Below are 19,806 nucleotides of genomic sequence, written 5' to 3'. Positions count from 1 at the left end.
AGCAGCAGCAATTTGTTAAGCAATTCCTGTTCTTCCACTTTTTATTTCTGAACTTTGTACAGAACAGTGAGCACATGCAGTTTGCTACCAATAATCTGAAAACAAAAAGGCACATGAATTTGTTGTATTTGTTGTATTGTTTTTATGCCTTTTTAAATATGTTTTTATACTTTTAACATGATGTTTTAATTGTCTTTTTATTGTATGTTTTTAACTTTTGTAAACCGCCTTGGGGTTATCTTTTTAACGAAAGGCGGTATATAAATGCAAAAATAAATAAATAAATAAATAAAAATAAACAAAACACTTTGCCTAGCCATGCATGCACCACTTTCACCAACTGCATAATCTGAAACAGTTTCACCAATTTCATAATTAACTGTAGGAAATTTCCAGGTTAAACTGGAAGGGAGGCAAAACAGAATGCAGGGCGTGGAGAATTCATGGAACGGATACATTAGCTTTCAGGCCATGTTTTCTCAAAATCTTTTGTTTTTTCCAGGTAAATCTGTCAGTCACATAAGGAATTTTAAGTATAGGTTAAGCAAGCCAGATGTTGCAGGTCTAATCCCTGTTGGTATGTTTCCCAGACTATGGGAAACACCTATATTGGGCAGCAGCGATATAGGAAGATGTTGAAAGGTATCATCTCATACTGCACGGGAGATGGCAGTGGTAAACTCCTCCTGTATTCTACCAAAGACAACCATGGCGGTCTGTGGTCGCCAGGAGTCAACACTGACTTGATGGCACACTTTACTTTGCTTTTACCCTTCCTCAAATTTTGTTCTTTTGAATTGCTCCTTTGGGAGTTTATAATTGTTTCTTCTAACTAATTCTTCAGCTTTCCTCCTAGAAAACTCTACCTGTTAAAAAGGTATAAGGTATATCTGGCAGACATGCAACATAATAAAAACTGATTGAAACCCTGGGCATGGGCAAAGCATATGAAAGAAAATCATGAGGGAAGAATTTTACAAAGATGTTTATTTTGGCTATTGAAGGGAATACAGTAAAGTGTTAAAAGAGGCCCTGTGTATTGAATAGCTGCAACCAACCATTAATGTTAGGGAAGAAATGAAAAAGGCAATGAAATTTATTGGTCTGTAAAAGGGTTAAAATTCTGTTCTGTAGTCATCTCCTCCTCCCTTCTTTCTCCTGTTCAGGGATTGGTTATTTAGCTTCAGTTGCTGTATTTAATTTGAAGGGTCTCCAGCTGTTTGAGACAGAGTATTGACAATGGTGTTTTAACACTGAAAAGTGTTTGTAAGATCTTTGTTTTTGTTTTATCTATACATTAAAAGAGGTCTTAAAAGATTGTCTGTTAGTTGTCTTTGTTTTGTTTCTTGCTTTTAATTGTTGGTTCTTAAGCTTGCAAACTGCCTAGAGATCATTGAATTAGGTGGTATAGAAATGTAATGAATAATAAATTATACAATCACTATTTACTTACTTATTGTGTGGAACTCAGGAGATGATTTTGATCTGTCAGTTCTGGATGGGCTCACACCTCCCCAGAAGGAACAGCCAGGTATGCAGTCTGGGGGTGCTTCTGGACACAAACCTCTCCCTGGTATCCCAGGTTGAGGCAGTGGCCAGAAGTGCCTTTTATCAGCTTTGGCCGATACACCAGCTGTGTCCATTTCTTGAGATAAATGACCTCAGAAGAGTAGTACATTTACTGGTCACCTTCAGACTTGATTACTGCAATGTGCTTTATGTGGGGCTGCCTTTGTATGTAGTCTGGAAAGTGCAGTTGGTCCAGAATGTGGCAGCTAGGTTGGTCTCTCTCTGGGTCATCTCAGAGACACCGTATCTTTCCTATCTTAGAAGATCTACACTGGTTGCCAATATGTTTCCAGGCAAAATACAAGGTTTTTGTTATAACCTATAAAGCCCTAAACAGCTTGGGCCCTGCATAGGTGAAACTAGAGGGGGGCAGACAGGGCATGTGCCTTAAGTGCCACTTGGGGGGGGGGCGCTAGTGCCATGCCGCTCCCCACCCCCTCCCCAATTTGCGGATTTTTTTAAAAAATTAAAATATTTTTTAACCTATAGCCCCTTCAGGGGGCTTCCTAAGGGCCACGGGGGGGTGTCTGCAAAGGTTCCCCCTCCCCCCGCTGGCCTCTTAAATCACTGCCACAGCCTGTCCCGGGCTGATTTTCAGGCCTGTTTGCGCCTACAAAGATCACTGCAGCAGCCATTTTGGAAGTCACTGCACATGCTCAAAAAGCCTCAGCAAGGCATAGGACCTCGCAGGGACCATTTGAGCATGTGCGGTGGCCAAACAAAAATGGCCACCGCACATGTTCAAATAGCATCTGCAAGACCCAAGTCTAGATTTTTCCTTGATCTAGGGAGTCAGAAGAATGTAAAGTTGTTGGCAAGGGACCCGAGCATTTAAAAAGCAGATATAAATGGCGCAAAAGTAACTGGATAAAACATCCCTTAAAGAGACAATGTTAGTTTAATACCTTGTAAGCTGGCAAAACTGATGGGTGGGCGGGAGAGGCAAGGAATAAAATGGAAATATTCACTTGCATGCTGTTTATTTCTCTATACAGAGTTCTACTTTATCTGAATATTTGTCAAGCAATCTGATTATAAGGTTTGTGGGATTTCAAACTTGGAAAGTGCCTGCCTTTAACTTGTGTGGTGCTTAAAAAAACAAAAAAAAACCCCAAACACTGCTGTAAGAATTCACACCCAGAAATGTTGCATTTACAATGTATTGCCATCCCTGTGTTGTGCAGTCTCACCATACTGATAAATGGTTTGTCTTTTAAAATAAGTGGCTAAAGTGCTGCAAATTATTCCCTTCAATTTAGCTGAGTTGTTGTTGTTGTTATGTTGACAACATATGCTGATTGAGGTATTTTGCAATATAGAAGGATCCCTTTTTGGCAGCACAGGTTAGCATGCTGTGCACCCATGACTACTTGGTAAGCTAAGTGGTTGTTTGTATTCATGGCGAGACACTACCTTCTCTGAACATCCTCTACAACAGTACTGAAGAAGAGCTGCTCTAGACATTGCATAGTAGCAAACATGTAGCATAACTGCATGTACGCATACGCAGGGAATGCCAATCTCGGCTCATCCGTGTTCTCATACCTACAAGGGGGAAGAGTATGTGAGTGTCTCATACATGTGTATGTATGTATACTCTAAATGTGTGGTCACTGATATAGAATATTTTGTATACATACATTAATAATGCAATTTATGAACCCTAGATGTTAAACAACTCGAGTTGAACCTGTTTTTAACCATTCCTTGAAGATTTGTTTTGCTCACTTAACAGCTTGGCCAACAACAGAACTGGATCTTTGCTCTCTCAAAGACTTCTAAGCTACCTCTAAGGACGTCCCAGTTTATGATTCAAAAGGTGCACATTTCTTGTGCAGAGTCTTCACATCTTTGCACAAGGCTGTGCTTTGGTTGCAGGGATATCACCTTTTGCCAGCAATCTAAAGTGCAATATTTTGGGACCAGGAAGAGACAATGGTCCAGTTAGTATACTCATTGCTGGGCCTTTGTGGTAGGATATCTCTGATATGGATATCAGGATGCTAATGGGGATATCTGAGACTGGAAATAATTCCAATTTGATTTTTAGAATCATATTTGATCAGAAGTATAGGAATCACTATCCTAATTTTTTTTTTAAAAAGTATTTTGTTTTTAATATGACAATACATAAACATCAATAGTAAAAATGATACATAATGACATCCATTAACCATCCTTCCAGATATGTAAATAATTAGATGGAGAAAAATGACGAAAATTATCTTGATTGTAAACAGAATAAAATCTGACCATATCATGAAAAAATTGTTAGAATTAGCTTGACCTACTCAAAGACAAATAATATGGGTCAGTTTTTCAGATATGGCAATATGCCACATAGACGGATACCAAGATGTCAAAGACATGATTTTATGCTTCCAGTATTGTGCAATAGATATTCTAGCCACAGTTAACATGAAAACTATAAGATCCTTAGACAATAATGCCAAATTAGCTCCCAAAAATACATTTAATAGAGCCAAACCTGGTCTCATATCTATACTCTGTTGTGTAATTTTACCCATTTCTAAAAATGCCTCTGTCCAAAAGCAGAAAATACTGGGAACAGACCACCATAAATGGAAGTAAATTCCCCTATTTCCACAGCCATTCCGGCACAGTGAGGACAAACTGTTATTAATGTGGGATAATCTAGAAGGGGTCAAATACCACTTGTGAAAGAGCTTAACAAAATTCTCTCTAATTTGGGAAGAGGTAGAAAACACCGGCCCTAATGTTTAAAAATAAGAATATCTGAAGACAAAATGGTGTCAGAAATACAAAATGGCATCGGCATCTTTTGGCAGTTAGAGCAATTCTTTTTGATGACCATTTGAAAAATGGCTGCAGGCTTCTGGCATCTACCAGCCTACCTGTGCATTTACCCATGTCCGAGAACATGGAATATCTTCTCCTCTCAAGTAGCAGCAGCAGGGATTATTGTTCCTCCAAACGTTTTCTAATGTTTTATAAGGGGTTCTTGTGAAAGAACACCTTGCCAAACCATTAGGATAATTTTTTTAAAAATCAGAAAAAGATCCCCGTATCTGCCTATGAGAAGAAATAAAAAATTGGAAGTGGCTCTGAAATTTGGCACACATGTAGTTCAGAATGACAGGACTGTTTATTGAATTGCTCTATATTGGTTCATCCACTGATTTCTAAAGATCCATTTGATAAGGTGTTCATGCCTCACAAACTACTTTATTGTTTTAATTCAGGTTATATGGATGCCATTTACTCTTCTTTTCTTTCTTTTTTAGAGCCCCAATGCACATACTGTAGTACAGTGGCTGGTATACTGTGCAAGGGTACATCAGCCTCATAGCACTGCATGCATGCAACTATTACACAGGAAAACCTGGTTGCTCTTATCGTGTCAGACGTTTGTGTGTTCATGCAACTTGCACCCATGCAGTGTTCCTGGGCTGACATATCCTTGCACGGTATGTCAGCTACTCTGTCACTGGATTCATTGCATATCTTTATTGGGGGCACGGGGAAGAGACAGGTTGGTGGAATTATCACAGAGCGGCTAAAAGGCATTTGGGCCAGCATTTCACCAGTCATATATAATGGTCCTACCAATAAAGGAGCAGTTCAGTACTATCCAGCCATCCAAATTAGACCCGCAATGCACTTTCCCAGAGTCAGTGAGGGGATGTCCCTAGGAAAGGCAGATGTTTTTCACATCATGGAGTGATGCCTAATGAGCACTTGGAAACATTTAATTGATTCCCAGGTAAAGGTAGCCTCTAGCCAGTTTTGCAACCAGCATTTAATCATAATTTTAAAGTACAGAAAACATTCAAAAATTAACAAGGGTAGTTTATGCCCACTTGGAGTAGAGACTAAGGATTCATGACAGTGTTTTAGTACTCAAAGACTTTTATTGGCTAGCAGCTTGGAAGCAAAAAGATATTGGCTATCAAGAGTCACCACATAAAAAACAATTTAAAAGCGGGGGAGCAACGGCGGGGGAGCAGGCAACCCCTCACCTCCTGCATGTGGGCTTCTCAGAGGCATCTGATGGGCCACTGTGTGAAACAGGATACTGGACTAGATGGGCCTTGAGCCTGATCCAGAAGGGCTGTTCTTATGCATGAAAGCATTCAAGATTCCCTCAATATATATTCTTGTGCATACAAGGCATTTTTTCCTCTACTCTTTTTTATTGCCCCACTTGGCAATTTTCATGAAGATGGGGGTCTTAATGAAGCGGCTGGAATTCATGTAGGCAGAAATCTTCTCCAAGGCCTGCAGAGAAAGCCAGAACAAGGATCTTTACCAGCAAAGTCATTTCATGTTGCAGTAGTCTGCACCAGTCAAGAAGAACAATGCGAACAGCTTTTATTTATTTATTTTTATTCAACTCATTTTTATACTGCACAAAACTTGCATCTCTGGGTGGTTTACAACAAAACAAACAGAAAAAATGTAACAAATTAGTTAAAAAATTACAATTTAAAATTTTAAGACAATGTTGTAAAATCATGCTAAAACTATAAAAACAGTATTTAATTAAAAGCCTGAGTGAACAGATGCATCTTTACATATTTTTTAAAAAAATGTCAGAGATGGGGAGGCTCTTATTTAAGCAGGGAGAACATTCCAAAGCTCCAGGGCAGCAGGGGAGAAGACCCGTCCCCCAAGTAGCCACCAGATGAGCTGGTGGAAACTGCAGACGGCCGTCTCCTGATGATCTCAATGGGCGGTGTGGTTCATAGCAAAGAAGACATTCTCTTAAATACCCAGGGCTCAAGCAGTTTATGGCTTTATAGGTTATAATCAACACCTTGTATTTTGCCCCGAAACGTATCGGAAGCAAGTATAGCTCTTTCAATACAGGAGTAATATGGTCTCTCCGAGATGACCCAGAGACCAACCTGGCTGCCACATTCTGAACCAGATGTAGTTTCTGGACTACATACGAAGGCAGCCTTACATACAGCACATTGTAGTAATCCAGGATTTTAAAATGCTCAGCATTTGGGGATAATAATGTTGAGCATTTCAGTAGGGGTGTGTGTGTGTGTGTGTGTGTGTGTGTGTGTGGTGCTTCACATATGTTATCTTGATGCTATCTTTATAACAACCCTGTAAGGTAGAGATTTACCCCTCATTGTAGCTGAGGAGCCGAAAAAAAATGGCTTGGCTTGCTTAAAGTCACCTGGCGAGTACTTGGCAGAGGTGAGCTTCCAACCAGGAATATTTAAATCGGCAGATCAGTCTCTTAGCCACAGCAACCTACACCAGCTTCCCTGTGCTCTAAATGCTTAAAATCTCTTCTGAATTAGCCATCATTATGGTGAGGAGGTATATGGCTTCTGGATCTTTATTATGTATAATGCCATCGAGATTTTTTTCTCCCATTTTATCCCAGGATAAAATGGTTAAAGCTTTTCACTGTGTGCAGCAAGATTTATTTTTACATTTTATATCCTGCTCCTACTCCAAGGAACCCAGAGCGGTGTAATACATACTTAAGTAGCATTCAGAGCTTTGTGGTTCTGGCTGCCCCACTACTGTAGGTTGAGAAATGTCTATTCGATGGCATCTTAGCACACACTAGCCATGTTTCCACACTGCTGCCGACAAGAGCTAAATAAAGCAGTAGTGAGTAGAGCAGCAGCAGAAACACAGTCTAACAATGATTTCTAATGATCTGGTTAAACACGTTTACATCTTCATGCAATTCCAAACATTCCCTCAACATACATCTCCCTTCTATATTTGCTGGGATTATGAGGAATAATCCTTAAACACACACACACAAAACCAAACCCAAGTCAAGTGCTGAGATACAAGAGAGGGAAAGCACAGTCTCTAAAAACTGAAATACAGTTGCTTGTGAGGGAAAGAAAGCAAACACGCTTCAGAAGTAAAAAGCAGTCAAGCCACTTGGTTAATGTTGAGCCAACTTTACTGCCCTTTACCTCACAGGGCAAGTAAGTTTGATTTACGCATTAATCAAACATTCCTCAAGCCCACATCTATAAAAGCTAGTGCAGCAGCTTAACACACACACACACACACACACACACACACACACAAACAAACACAAACACCTGTTCATCAGCCCCTGCCAAGGCCTTGCTGCAGGAGAACAGTGTTGCCCACTACCTTGCTGGTGATTACTATGTTCAGATATATGGCTAGGTAAGCATTCTTGCACTAGAGTTTGGGAGTGCAGTTGTCAATTATTTTGGCTTATATTCCACAATGTGAGTCATACACCCCAAAGAGGTGGGAGATTGCTGGCTCCACGGCACTCACCAATGCATGGTGCTCCTTCTGACACCAGGGGAGGCTCCAGGCATCCAAAGTGCTGCATCAGAGCAGCTGTGAGCAGCTCCCACAACTCCCAATGGAAGCAGGTTGCAACCACTCTAATGCAGTGCTTAGGATGCACGGAGTCTCCAGTAGGGTCCCCATGCACTGGTGAGTGGTGAAGAGCCAGAAAGTCCTCCTCCCTTTGGGGTGTGTGGCTCACTATTCAGAATGTAAGCATTTAGAGCCAAAGGAACCAAAACAGAATAGGTATGTGGGATGCAGGGGGAGAAGGGTTTTGTCCCTTTGCCAACCAAAGATTGTAAGCAATGGTCAACAGGTGCCCATAATACTTTGTTTTGTTTTATTCTGTGAACTGCTTGTTTGTATTTATTCATTGTATCTATATACCACCCAATTTTATTTATATGTCCATATCTAGGCAGTGTACATAATCCAAATTAAACATAAACATAAAATAAAGATGGGAGCATATCCTTTTAAGATACAAGGCAGCAACAGTCATTCTCTTCCTACTGGGCAGGACTGTTCCCTGCAGTGTTCCCTCTAACAGGGATTCCCAGATATTGTTGACTACAACCCCCTTAATCCACAAGCAAAGGCTGTTGAATCTGGGGATGCTGGGAGTTGTAGTCAACATCTGGGTATCCCTGTTAGAGGGAACTCTGGTTCCCATCCATGTTGCTCCCAAAATAATGTTCTCCAAACTGGTGACATAATAAATCTAAGCAATCTGGCCCCGGTGGGGTGGGTTCTACACCCAGGGCAAAAAAATAAAAGAGACCGAAGACTCTATAGAGCACCCTCTTATTTCCTATAGGAAAGGCCACCTGCCATATCTGTAGCATGGGGAGAAGAAAGGGCCAGCAGTTTTAAAGGAGCAGGGATCAAGAACATTGGCATCCACATATACCAGCCAAGGTTTTACAACTGGCAGGGTAGCAAGTAAATCCCTGCCCTGGCAGCAAGCACTTTGAAGTAGAGAGGATAGTGACCCCATGCCCTTCAAAAAAAGCAGACTTCAGTATTTTGGAACTATCAAAGAGAACATGCATCATGTATTCTTATCTCGTGGGTTTAGCCAGTTTGGAACCTTGGAGTTGGTTTTGTGGCTTCTTGCCAGAAACTAATGAGCCAAGCCAAAAGGTCTTTACACAAGGAGCTGCAAGTCAGCACATCCCCAGACTACTAACCTCAAAGCGGGCAAGGAAATCCTGGAGATTCTTGAACTGATCGAGACACTTCGGTTCAAACATGCGGTTTTGGTCAAGGACATCATACACGAGGAAGTCTACAAATGTGATCTGGAAAGAGGGGGGGAAACCCCTGAACAATGAGACTACCAAGATGAGGGCTGTCCCCAGACACCCAAATATGCAACTATGCTTGTACCTTGTCCCCAACAAACCACTTTCTCTCCCCTAAGAACTGGGAGAAATGTTTCAGCTTTGCTGGTAGCTGCTCCAGGTAGCCCGGCTTTAGTTTCTCCTGAAAAAGAGAGACGAGTCCATTGTAATCATGGCTAGAGTTCACCAACACAATGGAGTTCAATGCTGTCAGTACAACAGCAGACACATACACTGCGCTGCAACAGCCAACACACATCATGCCCCAAGGCAGTGCTAATATAGCAGATGTACCAAATAGCTTCCTTCAAGACAGATACAGACAAGCAGTTGCTAGGCCTGACCTAGGACAGCCTTGTGTCACAAAAGAACCCTTATTTAAACTTTTCACCACTATAGTAACATGCAGCAAATGCTCTCCCATGGGTAGCTCCATATATACACATACAACACACTCATTTGTGCATACAGGGGCATTTCTGGAAGCCAAACAAGATGTTGATGACATACAAGAACATCTGGGTACTCCAAGAATCTTGGTCCAATCAGGTCAACAACAATCAAGCACAGAATGTCATTCACATGTTTACCCAGTAGGCATACATGAGTATACACGAAGGCTCCTTACAGAGTGTGGTGTAGTAGTTAGAGTGCCTGACTAGGGCTGGGGAGTCCCATCCCACATGGCCAGGATGCTCACTGAGTGGCTTTGGACCAGACATGCTATCTCACAGGGTTGCTGTGAGACTAAGGAGGAAGACCACCATGTGTACCAACCTAAGTTCCATGGAAGAAGGGAAGGATATAAATGAAGAGTTGCTGTCATTTGTGACCTCTGGATATCTCAACCCCAACCCTCCAGTAGCCCAAGCTGACAGAAGGTGGGGATAAGGTAATTTCATGGATCTTCTAGAAGGAGGAAGATGAACTCACAAAATCAGGATTGTAGCAGACCATGCCAAGGCTTATGCGGAAGTCCATCACCTGATTCTCTAGCATATCCACTCTGATAATCTCCTCCTCAGTTTCTCCACCTGAAACCAAAGCATGGGAAATCCTGGGCACATAGAAGTAACTCAACAACCAGACAGCCAACCCAGGCCTAGTAAAGCTCAGGAATACTCACACATCTTGTGCTTGCGTGCAATGTACCGGAGAATGGCATTACTCTGTGTAAACTTGGTCTTGCCATCAATTAGGTAAGGAAGCTGAAAAGGACACAAGATGCCAGCCACTTAAGGCCAAGTCTGTCTTGCGACTTCATGTTATTGCAATTGTCCTAGTCATTACCCACAGAACTGCTCCTCAGCCATTACGTCTCACCCCATATTCCACAAATGAATACTTCCAAGAGGAGCATGTTTGGCCATATTCCCAATACACATGAGCCACCTAAATACATTATTCTCCCCACCCACCATACTCTGGAGAAAGACTGTTACATACATTAGGGAAATCCAGTCCCAACTTCTCCTTTTCACTGGTCCATTGGCTCCTATCATAGTCTGGAGCTTGAAAAGAACAGAAGTTTAGTTTCATGCACAAATTATAGGCTCAACCAAAATTAGCTCTCTTGTCACCCTGGCAATCATGTGTGTCCAAATCCCCATGCCTTTTTTCTAGACAATACTGCAGTCCTAAGGCCCACTGAATTCAGTGAGATGCACATCTGAGTAAGCCTGGTCAGACTTTGGCAAATACAGGGAGAGATATTTGCAGCAAAGAGAACTTGACCCTGCTGTTGAGTTACAATGAGCACCATTCAAACCAATGCCACAAGTTTATGCAAACTTTCCAGACCCCTGTTAAGAAAAGTAATTATTTTCCTATTACAGTGTCAACTTGGCACATTGCATTCAGAGGCACATCCCTAGGGTATTTGGAGCTGTTAAGCTGCCCAATTTTGCATCTAACACTCCAGAGGCATCCCACAGCTTTCAAGAGATTGCTTGGCAAGATGAATACATATGAAGAAGCATTAGACAGGATGTCCCTGTCTAATGTGAACTTTTTCAAGATCACACCCAATGAGTTAAGATGATGAGGATTCTGTTTTGAAAGTTACAAAGCAATTTCACATATGTATTCATTTGCAAATAGTAGATCAGAACTGTGATAATTAAGGACAAAGTTTCCATTGTACTCTCCTATAGGGACATTTGGAGCTTTTCCGGACAATAGCCTTTAGCAGATTTTTAGATGCTGTCCCTCAAGACAGTGATTCTGCTACACCTCCATCTTGCTTTCTCAGACTCTAGTGTTTTACTGTTGGAGAGATGTTACCCTACTCCACAGAATCCGAAGGCCACAAGGAACGTGGCTATCACAGGTTATGACAACTACCGACAGCCTCTGCCAGCATGCAGTTCGTACTTTAGTTACCACTGGGGACTCTGCACTCCCGTGGTGTTCTACAAGAGTGAATTAAAGAGAAGTATCAGGACTCTCCCCCCCCCGCTTCTTCCCAGCATGTCAGGAACCTTTAAAATGAACTTTGTACAACTTGTAACAAACAGTGTGCTAGTTGTTCCTTCCCACACTGTGCAAATCTACAACTGAAGCATTCATTCAGCTTTTCTTTGAGAAATGTTGCACTGTTATCCCCTGCAGCTATCTCAAAGCAAAGCTAGACATACACCCAATACACATGAGAATAGGATCTCACACTAATGGTCCTGGACAGGACATAACTTAGAATTTTAAGCGTTGTAAAGGGGCCTTGGAGATCTTATAGCCTGGTCTCCTGCTCAGTATAAGGCAAGAATACTCTTCCTCATTACCTTTAAGTTGTTACAAGCTACTTTGATAACCAATCTTGGCTGAAAAGCATAATGTGCTTAACAAAACAAACTTTGAATAGAAGCTGTTCACTGCAGCACAGAGTATGGCAAATCCTCCAGATGCTTAGCTATGAGCTAACTTATGCTATCCCCCTGCCTTTAAAAAATAAAATAAAAATATTGTTCCAGCTGTGTAACAAAGTCTTCACTCTTTCCTCTGCTTTGAAGTGAGGTGACCCCATTCCCATGGGAATAGCAGGAAGAGAAGACTGGACAGACAACCTCAGGCAGAGGAAAACTGGTCCTCTGGCAGCACCTGATGCAACACTGGACCAGCTTGGCAACAAGCCAAGTCTTCTTTCTGCCAGTGCTCCATTTATTCTGCATGCATTGCACACCTAGCACTAGTGCTATGGCTACTGATGTCAAACTTGACTTTGCAATAACAATTTGTTGTTACTGCAAAGTACAGCCGTGAGCTGTATTACAAGAGGAGTAAGACAAGTTCTGATCTAGCACATAGTGATTTCTGGGCAAATTCCTTCAGCAGCCATCCCTGCTCCTTCACTAAGCACTGTAGCCAGTCACTAAATCACAGATTTGTTTCTGGAAGAAGCAAGTGGGTACCCTCTGAGCAATCAGACCCACAGTCATCCCTATCAGTTACAAGGACAAGCAAGGAAAGTCTACAGACTGAACTCTGGTGCCCTGAGGACTGCAACAGTTGACTAGGCTGCATAAGTACATCCTAATCCTGACAGAAACATGAACTGTAGCAAGTGTGAATTCAGAGTTTAGGTTAATACCTAAAGGTACAGGAGGCCCTCTACTATTGTGGGGGTTATGTTCTCCACTACCATTGCATAGTGACCAGCCTCCCCTCCCTCTAAAGAATGAACAGGAAGTAAACCCTTGTATTGACTGACACTCTGGTGAATTCCAGAGCTCAACCAATCAGTATGCCAGGTGGGTGGGACCTAGAGAGCTGTTGCTGGGAATTCTGGGATGAAGAAAGCAAGTTCTGAGCTGGAGGAGTACAGGAGAACATGCAGCAATGGAGCATTGTTGCAGCAGGACAACTGTAGATCCCAGGGACACAGGATTGCAGAAGGCTTGATTCTCATCAAGAACTTGGTGAGTTCAAGGAGAAAGAAAGTCAAGGTTAGTGGCTTCAGAAGTGGAGGGCAGGAGAAAGTGTTTTAGTAAGAATTTCTGTTTCTTTTGTGTGTGCTTTGCATTTGCTAAATATCTGTTATTTGCAACTAAGTAACTAAGATTTTACTGTATACTGCCCCAGTATCACTCAGGGTGCTGCTGAAGTATTTTTGTAACCAACTAAGTATTAAGTCTACCTAACCAACCAAAAGCCTCAGATAGAACCAGTCTGTAGTAACTGAAGAGGACTCTGTAACCATTTAAGCATTCTCAAATGCAACCTAAAACTGAAGCTTAAGACAACCTTTGTAGCCTTTTAAATAAAAGTTTTTTCCTCCTTTGTTCTTGTATTGCCACCTGTCAGCAATCTGGCCACCCAGAAGGGAAGTCCAGGAAGATAGTCCACAATACAAACTGGGCTGCAGAAACGAAACACGGCTCGGAATAGTTCTCTATATCAGGCTCAGGCTGAAAGCTGTCGACATGAGGGTTGACAAATGTTGTCTTCCAGCAGCTAAACAGAAAGCTGTTGACGTGCTTTATAGTCCAAGCTGATAGCTCTCAGCTGGCAGGGATTCAAGGCTTATCAGCCCTCTGCAAGAGGCATTTATTCCCCCTGATAGTTTCCAGCTGTGCTCTTCGCCTTGTGACACCCCGTTGCTGTGGAGTCAGTGGGGGTTGCCTATACAGCTCATCCTCTAGTCTGTCCGTTGCTGTCTCTGCTGTCCCAGACTGCTGTGCCTGCTCTGAAACGCCAGCCGGACCCTCCTCAGCCGTCTCTTGGGAACTGACAGCTGGGCTCTGCCCCTCAGGCACCCCTGCATCGGCTGAAAGGCTGTCAGCTTCCCCTTCCTCCTTGCTATCTGAGACCGAGGGTGTGACACCACCAGTGGCCAGCCGGTATGCAAAGGGTTGTTTAGGATTCACAGGCAATAGGCTCAAACTAGTGTTGAATGCTAACAGAGGTTTTATTAAGCAAAGCTCAATAACAGTTTAAAGAGGATTACAGATGAAATGAAACTAAGTAATAGTCAAAAGAGGATCACAGAATAAAGAGAAGATTACAGGTCAAAGAGCAGCCCTACGTCCCTGGTCCTTCAAAGACCTCGTCCACGGGGAGCCCATTCTCGCTGGACAGACATAACCCCATAGTGCCCCTCTAGTGTGCAGCACTGGCCCGGGCCTCCTCGGCCTACACGGAACTCCAACTTTAGGGTGTCTATGTGTCTCCTTACATACCTTTAAACAGCATTCAGAGAAGGCTGTGCCCCCACCCCACCCCACCCCATCAACTGTGTGTGTGTAAAATTTTGGTACTTTATTCCTTTCATCTAACAGGGGATGAAGGGAGTGATGGGCTTTCTTATCAGCAAGTGTGTGATCAGATGCCAAGTGCATTCCAATCCTGGGCACAGCCCGATTCATCTTCCCCAGATGCTTTGGGAAGCGCTATCTGTGTCTCAGGCAAAGTCTCTCATCCTTCCCAATTATTTTGGGAAGCATTGCCAGTGCCTAGCTGTGCCAACTGGCAAGATATATCAAGTCTGCACCTGGTCTGGGAGGGCCAGGATCATTCATAGTTCATTTCTTCTAGAAAAGGCCCAAGCAGAAAGGCCTGAAATTAACATTCTATATGCAGCAATGTATGATTATAAGTAGCATACAATTATTAGCATGTGTAGAGGGCAGGAATGGGTTTCACCACTAAAACTCCTTGCCAATCTTCTGCGGTGCCACTACAGTTCTTCACCTGTTTCAAGCCTCCCAGTGTGGTTACTGACCAAGCAGAAGGAAGCGGGGGGTATTTTCTCTGGTGCAAAACATGTCTCAATGAGAGCTTGGCCAAATTAACAATTCATCTCCACGTGCAGGCAGCAGACCTGGGAGAACAATTGGATTTATACACTTGCTTGTCAGTTAGGAGGAAAAGACGAATTGGAGTCTTTGATCACGCCAATTCCCATTCAGAGTAGCCCATAGGAGAGATCTGGTGGCAGCATTTTAAATCTACCAGAAATACAGAATAGTTTTATGAGAAGCCCACCCAGGCAGCTCACAAGGAATTATCCTGCATTTCCCCCCTCACCTGAGCTGCTCTGAGACAAAGGCTGTAATCCTTACACATTGCAAGTGCCAAAACCACGATAATTGAAACTTTGGGTATGGTGGGGTTAGGTCCCTCAGTACGTAAACAAATGCTTTAAAATGGGGGGGGGCGGAGGAGAGGAGTGCAGCACTATACTTTGGCTCCTCCAGTAATGGCCCTCTAAGCCCCCTGAATTCCACCAAAATATACTTCAAATTCTAGGGGGGGGGGGGGGAGTCCCAAAATGGCTACATGTTATCCTATGCATACCTACTTGGGAGTCCCTTCTCTCCAGCAAGTACCCAGAAGCGGGCAGGGTGGTGGCTGGCAGAAAGCTTCTAATCCACCCACAATCTTGACACATTCTAAAGGAGTGTGGGCTTCTTTAGGCTTTGCTGCAGAGGTCTCCTGCTTGGAAGCCAGATGGGTGGCTTAAGTATCTTTCTGGTGGTATGGGCTGCATTAGCCTCCAAAGAGATATGCACAGGATAACACTCGCTGGCCTTGACCTTACACTGCACTACACATTAAGATGAGAGACAACCCCCTGCTCCACTCCCATAGCTAAGAGTTTGGAGCTGGAAAGAAAGGGTGGTGGGTTGGCACTGGGTTTTCAAGGACCTCTGAAGCCCAATGCCACTGCCAAAACAAGCCCCTGCCGGTCCCCTTCTCCGGTTCCAAGCCTGGAGATGTACGAGGGGTGCAGAGGCTTGATCTGGTCCAGTTAAGGTGCCTGGAGTGCCTCTGCAGCCCAGCACCCAGATGGCTGACCCCAGCCTTCTTCTCCAGAGCCGCAGGGACCTGTTCTGGCACAGAGTGGACAAGGCATTCCAGGTGCCTCTGCTGGCATTGGGCCACAGAAGCACCTGGGATGTCTTGTCCTCTCTGTGCCAAGACAAGCCCAGTGCCACGACAGAAAGCCCCAGCTTCTCTCCCACTGGCCCAGAGCCACAGAGATCCATCAGTTATACTGCACTCTCCAAAGCCCAGTCCCACTTCAGGAATTCTCCTGACCCCATCGCCAAGGGCGCTGGTTCCATGCCTCACCATCAGAAAGGACTGAACGAGAAGGATACCAGACCCCGCGCTCTGCTTATGAGACACAGACAAAATACTGCCCACACACTTCTCTTTACAACCTTCTGTGATATATTTTAACCCCGCCTCTCTTTCCAGGAGCTCAGGCTGTCCCCTCACCCACTGCAACCACAGGAGGTAGGAGCCACTGGCCAAAGGTCACCATGGATGGCTACAGGATTGGTTTCACCCATCCTTCTCTTACACTCACTGCTACTCTACGCCAGAGGTCCTCCAAATGTTCCCGAACTACAACCCCTAGCACCCCCAGACACAATAAGTTGTAGCTGGGGATGACGGGAGTTATAGTTCATACACATCTGGAGGACCACAGGTGGGGAAGCCCTGCTCTACACCATACTGGCTACAAGTTTGCTTTGCCTTCTAAAAATGGGAAAGATTCCAGCAGAGATTTTCAGTATTCATGCATTCTGCTCTCTCCCTGCTCTCATCAGGACATTCCCTTCCAAACACCAACACTTAGCTTCCAAGTGGCATGTAGAGAAGTGTTTCCAGCTTTCCCAAAGTTTAGCATAGCTGCAAGAGCCATCAGTACAAAATATGGATTCCTAGAGCAAACTTTGGACATTATAAACAAATGGGCCAAAATAAACACAAGGAAAATGCTTTATTGACCCACACTTCTTTAGAATGTGTCAAGATTGGTGATGGATTGCAGGCATCCTAGCAGCATATAAGCAACTTGTATTCATAAAGAGGAACTGTGCATGGTATTGAAGTCCCCACCTTCACCACAGCTGTAGAGCTTCTCTTCATAAGGTGTCCCTGTATATTCCAGTAGTAATCGGATGCTGTGAGCAAGCTGAGAAGAAAGGGATTGTTAGACCTAGAAAGGAAACCAGTCTCCTGGGGATTGTTTCAGATCTGTCTTCTGCACAATACATTAGAATTCCTCTGTGTTGCTGAACTACAGCTCCCATCATCCTAAATAAATTGGAGCTGGTGATGATGGAAGCTGTAGTTCAATAACATCTGGAATACCACAAGTTGAGAACCTGTTCTAGTTGAAACCATTCCATTCTTCATGCCTGTGAAATCCAAGTTTCACAGAAGCAGTTTCATATCCTTGATAACTGTAGGCAAGTTTCACAACTATTTGCAAACATACAATGTTTAACACCCATGAATGCAGGTGAGTTGTCAAGTCTGGTGCTTAAACAGTTGTAGAACCTCAGTATTCATAACCAACAGCATGATAAGCCAGTGTATTTTTTACACAGCGCTTTTAAACCTCTTTAGCTCACATCTCCTCTGGAATGGTGGTTGTGCATTGACATATCAGGCAGATTTCCCCCCAAAGTTCCTGCAAGCTATCCGGGAGCACTTCACACACAATTCGGGTTTTTCACTGTGTGTTAAAGAGCAACCTGACAGATATCCTGGGTTTAAAAATTCCACTTTTTGCATCAGTTTTCTTGGAGAGTTTTGAAAGCCCGGGGGTAAGAGCTCCTCTTACTTGAGGGGAGGGGGTGTCTCTGAACCGGTCTGCTCAATTTTAGCTATGCCTCTGGTACCTTAATGGCTCATTGCTCCTGCTAGACAGGTGCCCTTTGCACCAGCCAGGGGCATAGCTATAATTGAGTGGAAGGGCTCAAAGAAAATGGCCCCCAGCTGCTGAGGGCTCTCCAGTTCCATCCCTCCCTATTTTCCTCATTATCTCCCTCACTCTGGGGGGTCATCAGAGAGAGGGGTGAACACAGCCCCCTCTCCCCTAGGTACGCCCCTGCACCAGGCAAGGCACGCCACGGCTCAGGACAGGTTGAAGTGGCCTCCGCAAGCTGAAGACTGCGAGCAGAGACAGACCCTGCTCCGAGCACGAGGAGCAGCCCACACCGAGACAGAGACGATCTCGGATCCCAGCCGAGCCGCCCGCTCTCGAGCTCGCCAGGGAAGAGCTTGGGCGAACTTCTCCCTCGCCTTGCAAGCCCCCTCCGCGCACGCCCCAGGCCCACGCAAGCCAGGGCGCTACACTCTTCCCCGCGGCCGGAGACCGAGACAAGAGGGGGACTTTGCACATAGCCGCCTTGCGGGCGCCTCTCGGCACGACTCCACCCTCAAAGCCCAGAGAGCAGATCGAGCCCAAGTTGGGACCCCGGAGAAGGCAGAAGCCCGCGTCCGGAGAGGCAAGAGACTCCTCCTTCGTGACGGACTCACCCCTCTAATATCCCAGTAGCCCAAAATCATCGTCATGTTGTCGCCCTGCACTCCGTCTCTTCTCTCGCCACCTCGTTCTCCTTCACGCCCACTAGCCTCTTGGGAGGAAGCGAGGGACTAATAAAGCCTAGCCGAGGGGCGTCTGTTTCTCTCCAGTCCTTAAAGGCGCAGTGCTGATTTTGCAAGGAGGAAGCAGAATGCGGGAACGGGCCTTTCAGCAATGGATTTATTAACACGCACGGCTGATCATCGGCAAACGACACAAGGGGAGATATTTCTGTTTCCATTTTTGCCCAGCTGGAAAGACACTTAGAATCTCTAGAATCATAAAACTTCAGTCGGACTGGCCTGGGGAAGTACTGGATTCGGACGATCAAGAAGCACTAAAATGGAACTTGGATTCTCTTTCGTTCTTTCTTTTTTTCTCAAAATCGATCAAACAATTAAACAAGATGCATTTGTGATGACATTTAATGTGTCTTAAATTGTTAAAGAACACAAAGAGAAGAGAACACTTTGGAAGCCACTAGATACAGGAGACTGAGGATAGGGCTCCACTTTCCAGATTAACCCCTACCACAGTGTCACTACAGATCTCCTAAGTGTGCTTCCATACTTCCTGTGGACTTGTGACACCACAGTCCCTGCGGTGACAGCAAGGTGCCATTCACATTTCCGATGCTTCATTTTGGATGTAATCTTTGCGATATAGTGCTACAACATTGCAAGTCCGTTGCAGAGACTAGTTGCTCAACAGCAGCAAAGATGCCTCCATTCAGGCAAGTCACATTAGAAACATAGACAGCAGGGGGAGCACTCTCACGGAAACTAACAACCAGAAAAAACAGCAACTTCTTTATGATGGATATACAACATTCTAGTGCTATAGTTCAGCAATCAAATTCGAAAAAGACATTGGAAATGTGAACGGCACCCTGCTGTCCATGTAGGGGCTGCGGTGTCACAATGCAGGAATTGTGGAGTGGAAGCACAATTTCGAGATACGATGTGACCCCGTTGCAGGGTCTAATCTGGAAAGCACCTACGTAGAGATTCTGGGGATCATTTTCGATACGATGCTGCCAAGTTGAAGCATTTTGCTCCGGTTTAGTGTGTAATCTGGAAAGCACAGTGCGATTTAAGAAGTACTGGCGCCCTGGCCTCGGTTGCATTCGGGTTACACACTTAACAAAATCCAAAGGGGAAAATGTGATCCCCAGAAAGGAGTGTTTGCGTGCACACTGACACTTATTCCAGACAAAGCAGCTGGAGCATCACTTAATCATCACATGATCCCTTCAGTTAAGCCTGGCTAGTGACCACA

The 19,806-nt window shown here is 44.2% G+C and overlaps 1 protein-coding gene across 2 annotated transcripts; it reads right to left on the bottom strand.

Annotated features, from left to right (window-relative positions):
- Positions 1-5,332: 5,332 nt before the first annotated feature.
- On the bottom strand, positions 5,333-18,639 carry LOC128322972 (glutathione S-transferase Mu 1-like). 2 transcript variants are annotated; one of them, XM_053245356.1, is made up of 8 exons: positions 18,483-18,639; positions 17,055-17,130; positions 10,656-10,720; positions 10,336-10,417; positions 10,143-10,243; positions 9,256-9,351; positions 9,057-9,167; positions 5,333-5,829 (listed from the first exon to the last, which is right to left on the bottom strand). In XM_053245356.1, exons 1-8 carry the CDS (start codon positions 18,516-18,518, stop codon positions 5,734-5,736), a joined length of 663 nt encoding a protein of 220 aa, XP_053101331.1. In that variant the 5' UTR covers positions 18,519-18,639; the 3' UTR covers positions 5,333-5,733. The 2 variants fall into 2 exon arrangements, with proteins under 2 accessions (XP_053101331.1, XP_053101333.1); XM_053245358.1 differs by having other exon boundaries at positions 10,656-10,714.
- Positions 18,640-19,806: the final 1,167 nt, after the last annotated feature.

Source organism: Hemicordylus capensis, chromosome 4, assembly GCF_027244095.1.
Source record: "Hemicordylus capensis ecotype Gifberg chromosome 4, rHemCap1.1.pri, whole genome shotgun sequence".
In the NCBI taxonomy this organism is placed as follows: domain Eukaryota; kingdom Metazoa; phylum Chordata; class Lepidosauria; order Squamata; family Cordylidae; genus Hemicordylus; species Hemicordylus capensis.
This window is presented reverse-complemented; position numbering and strand designations above follow the sequence as displayed.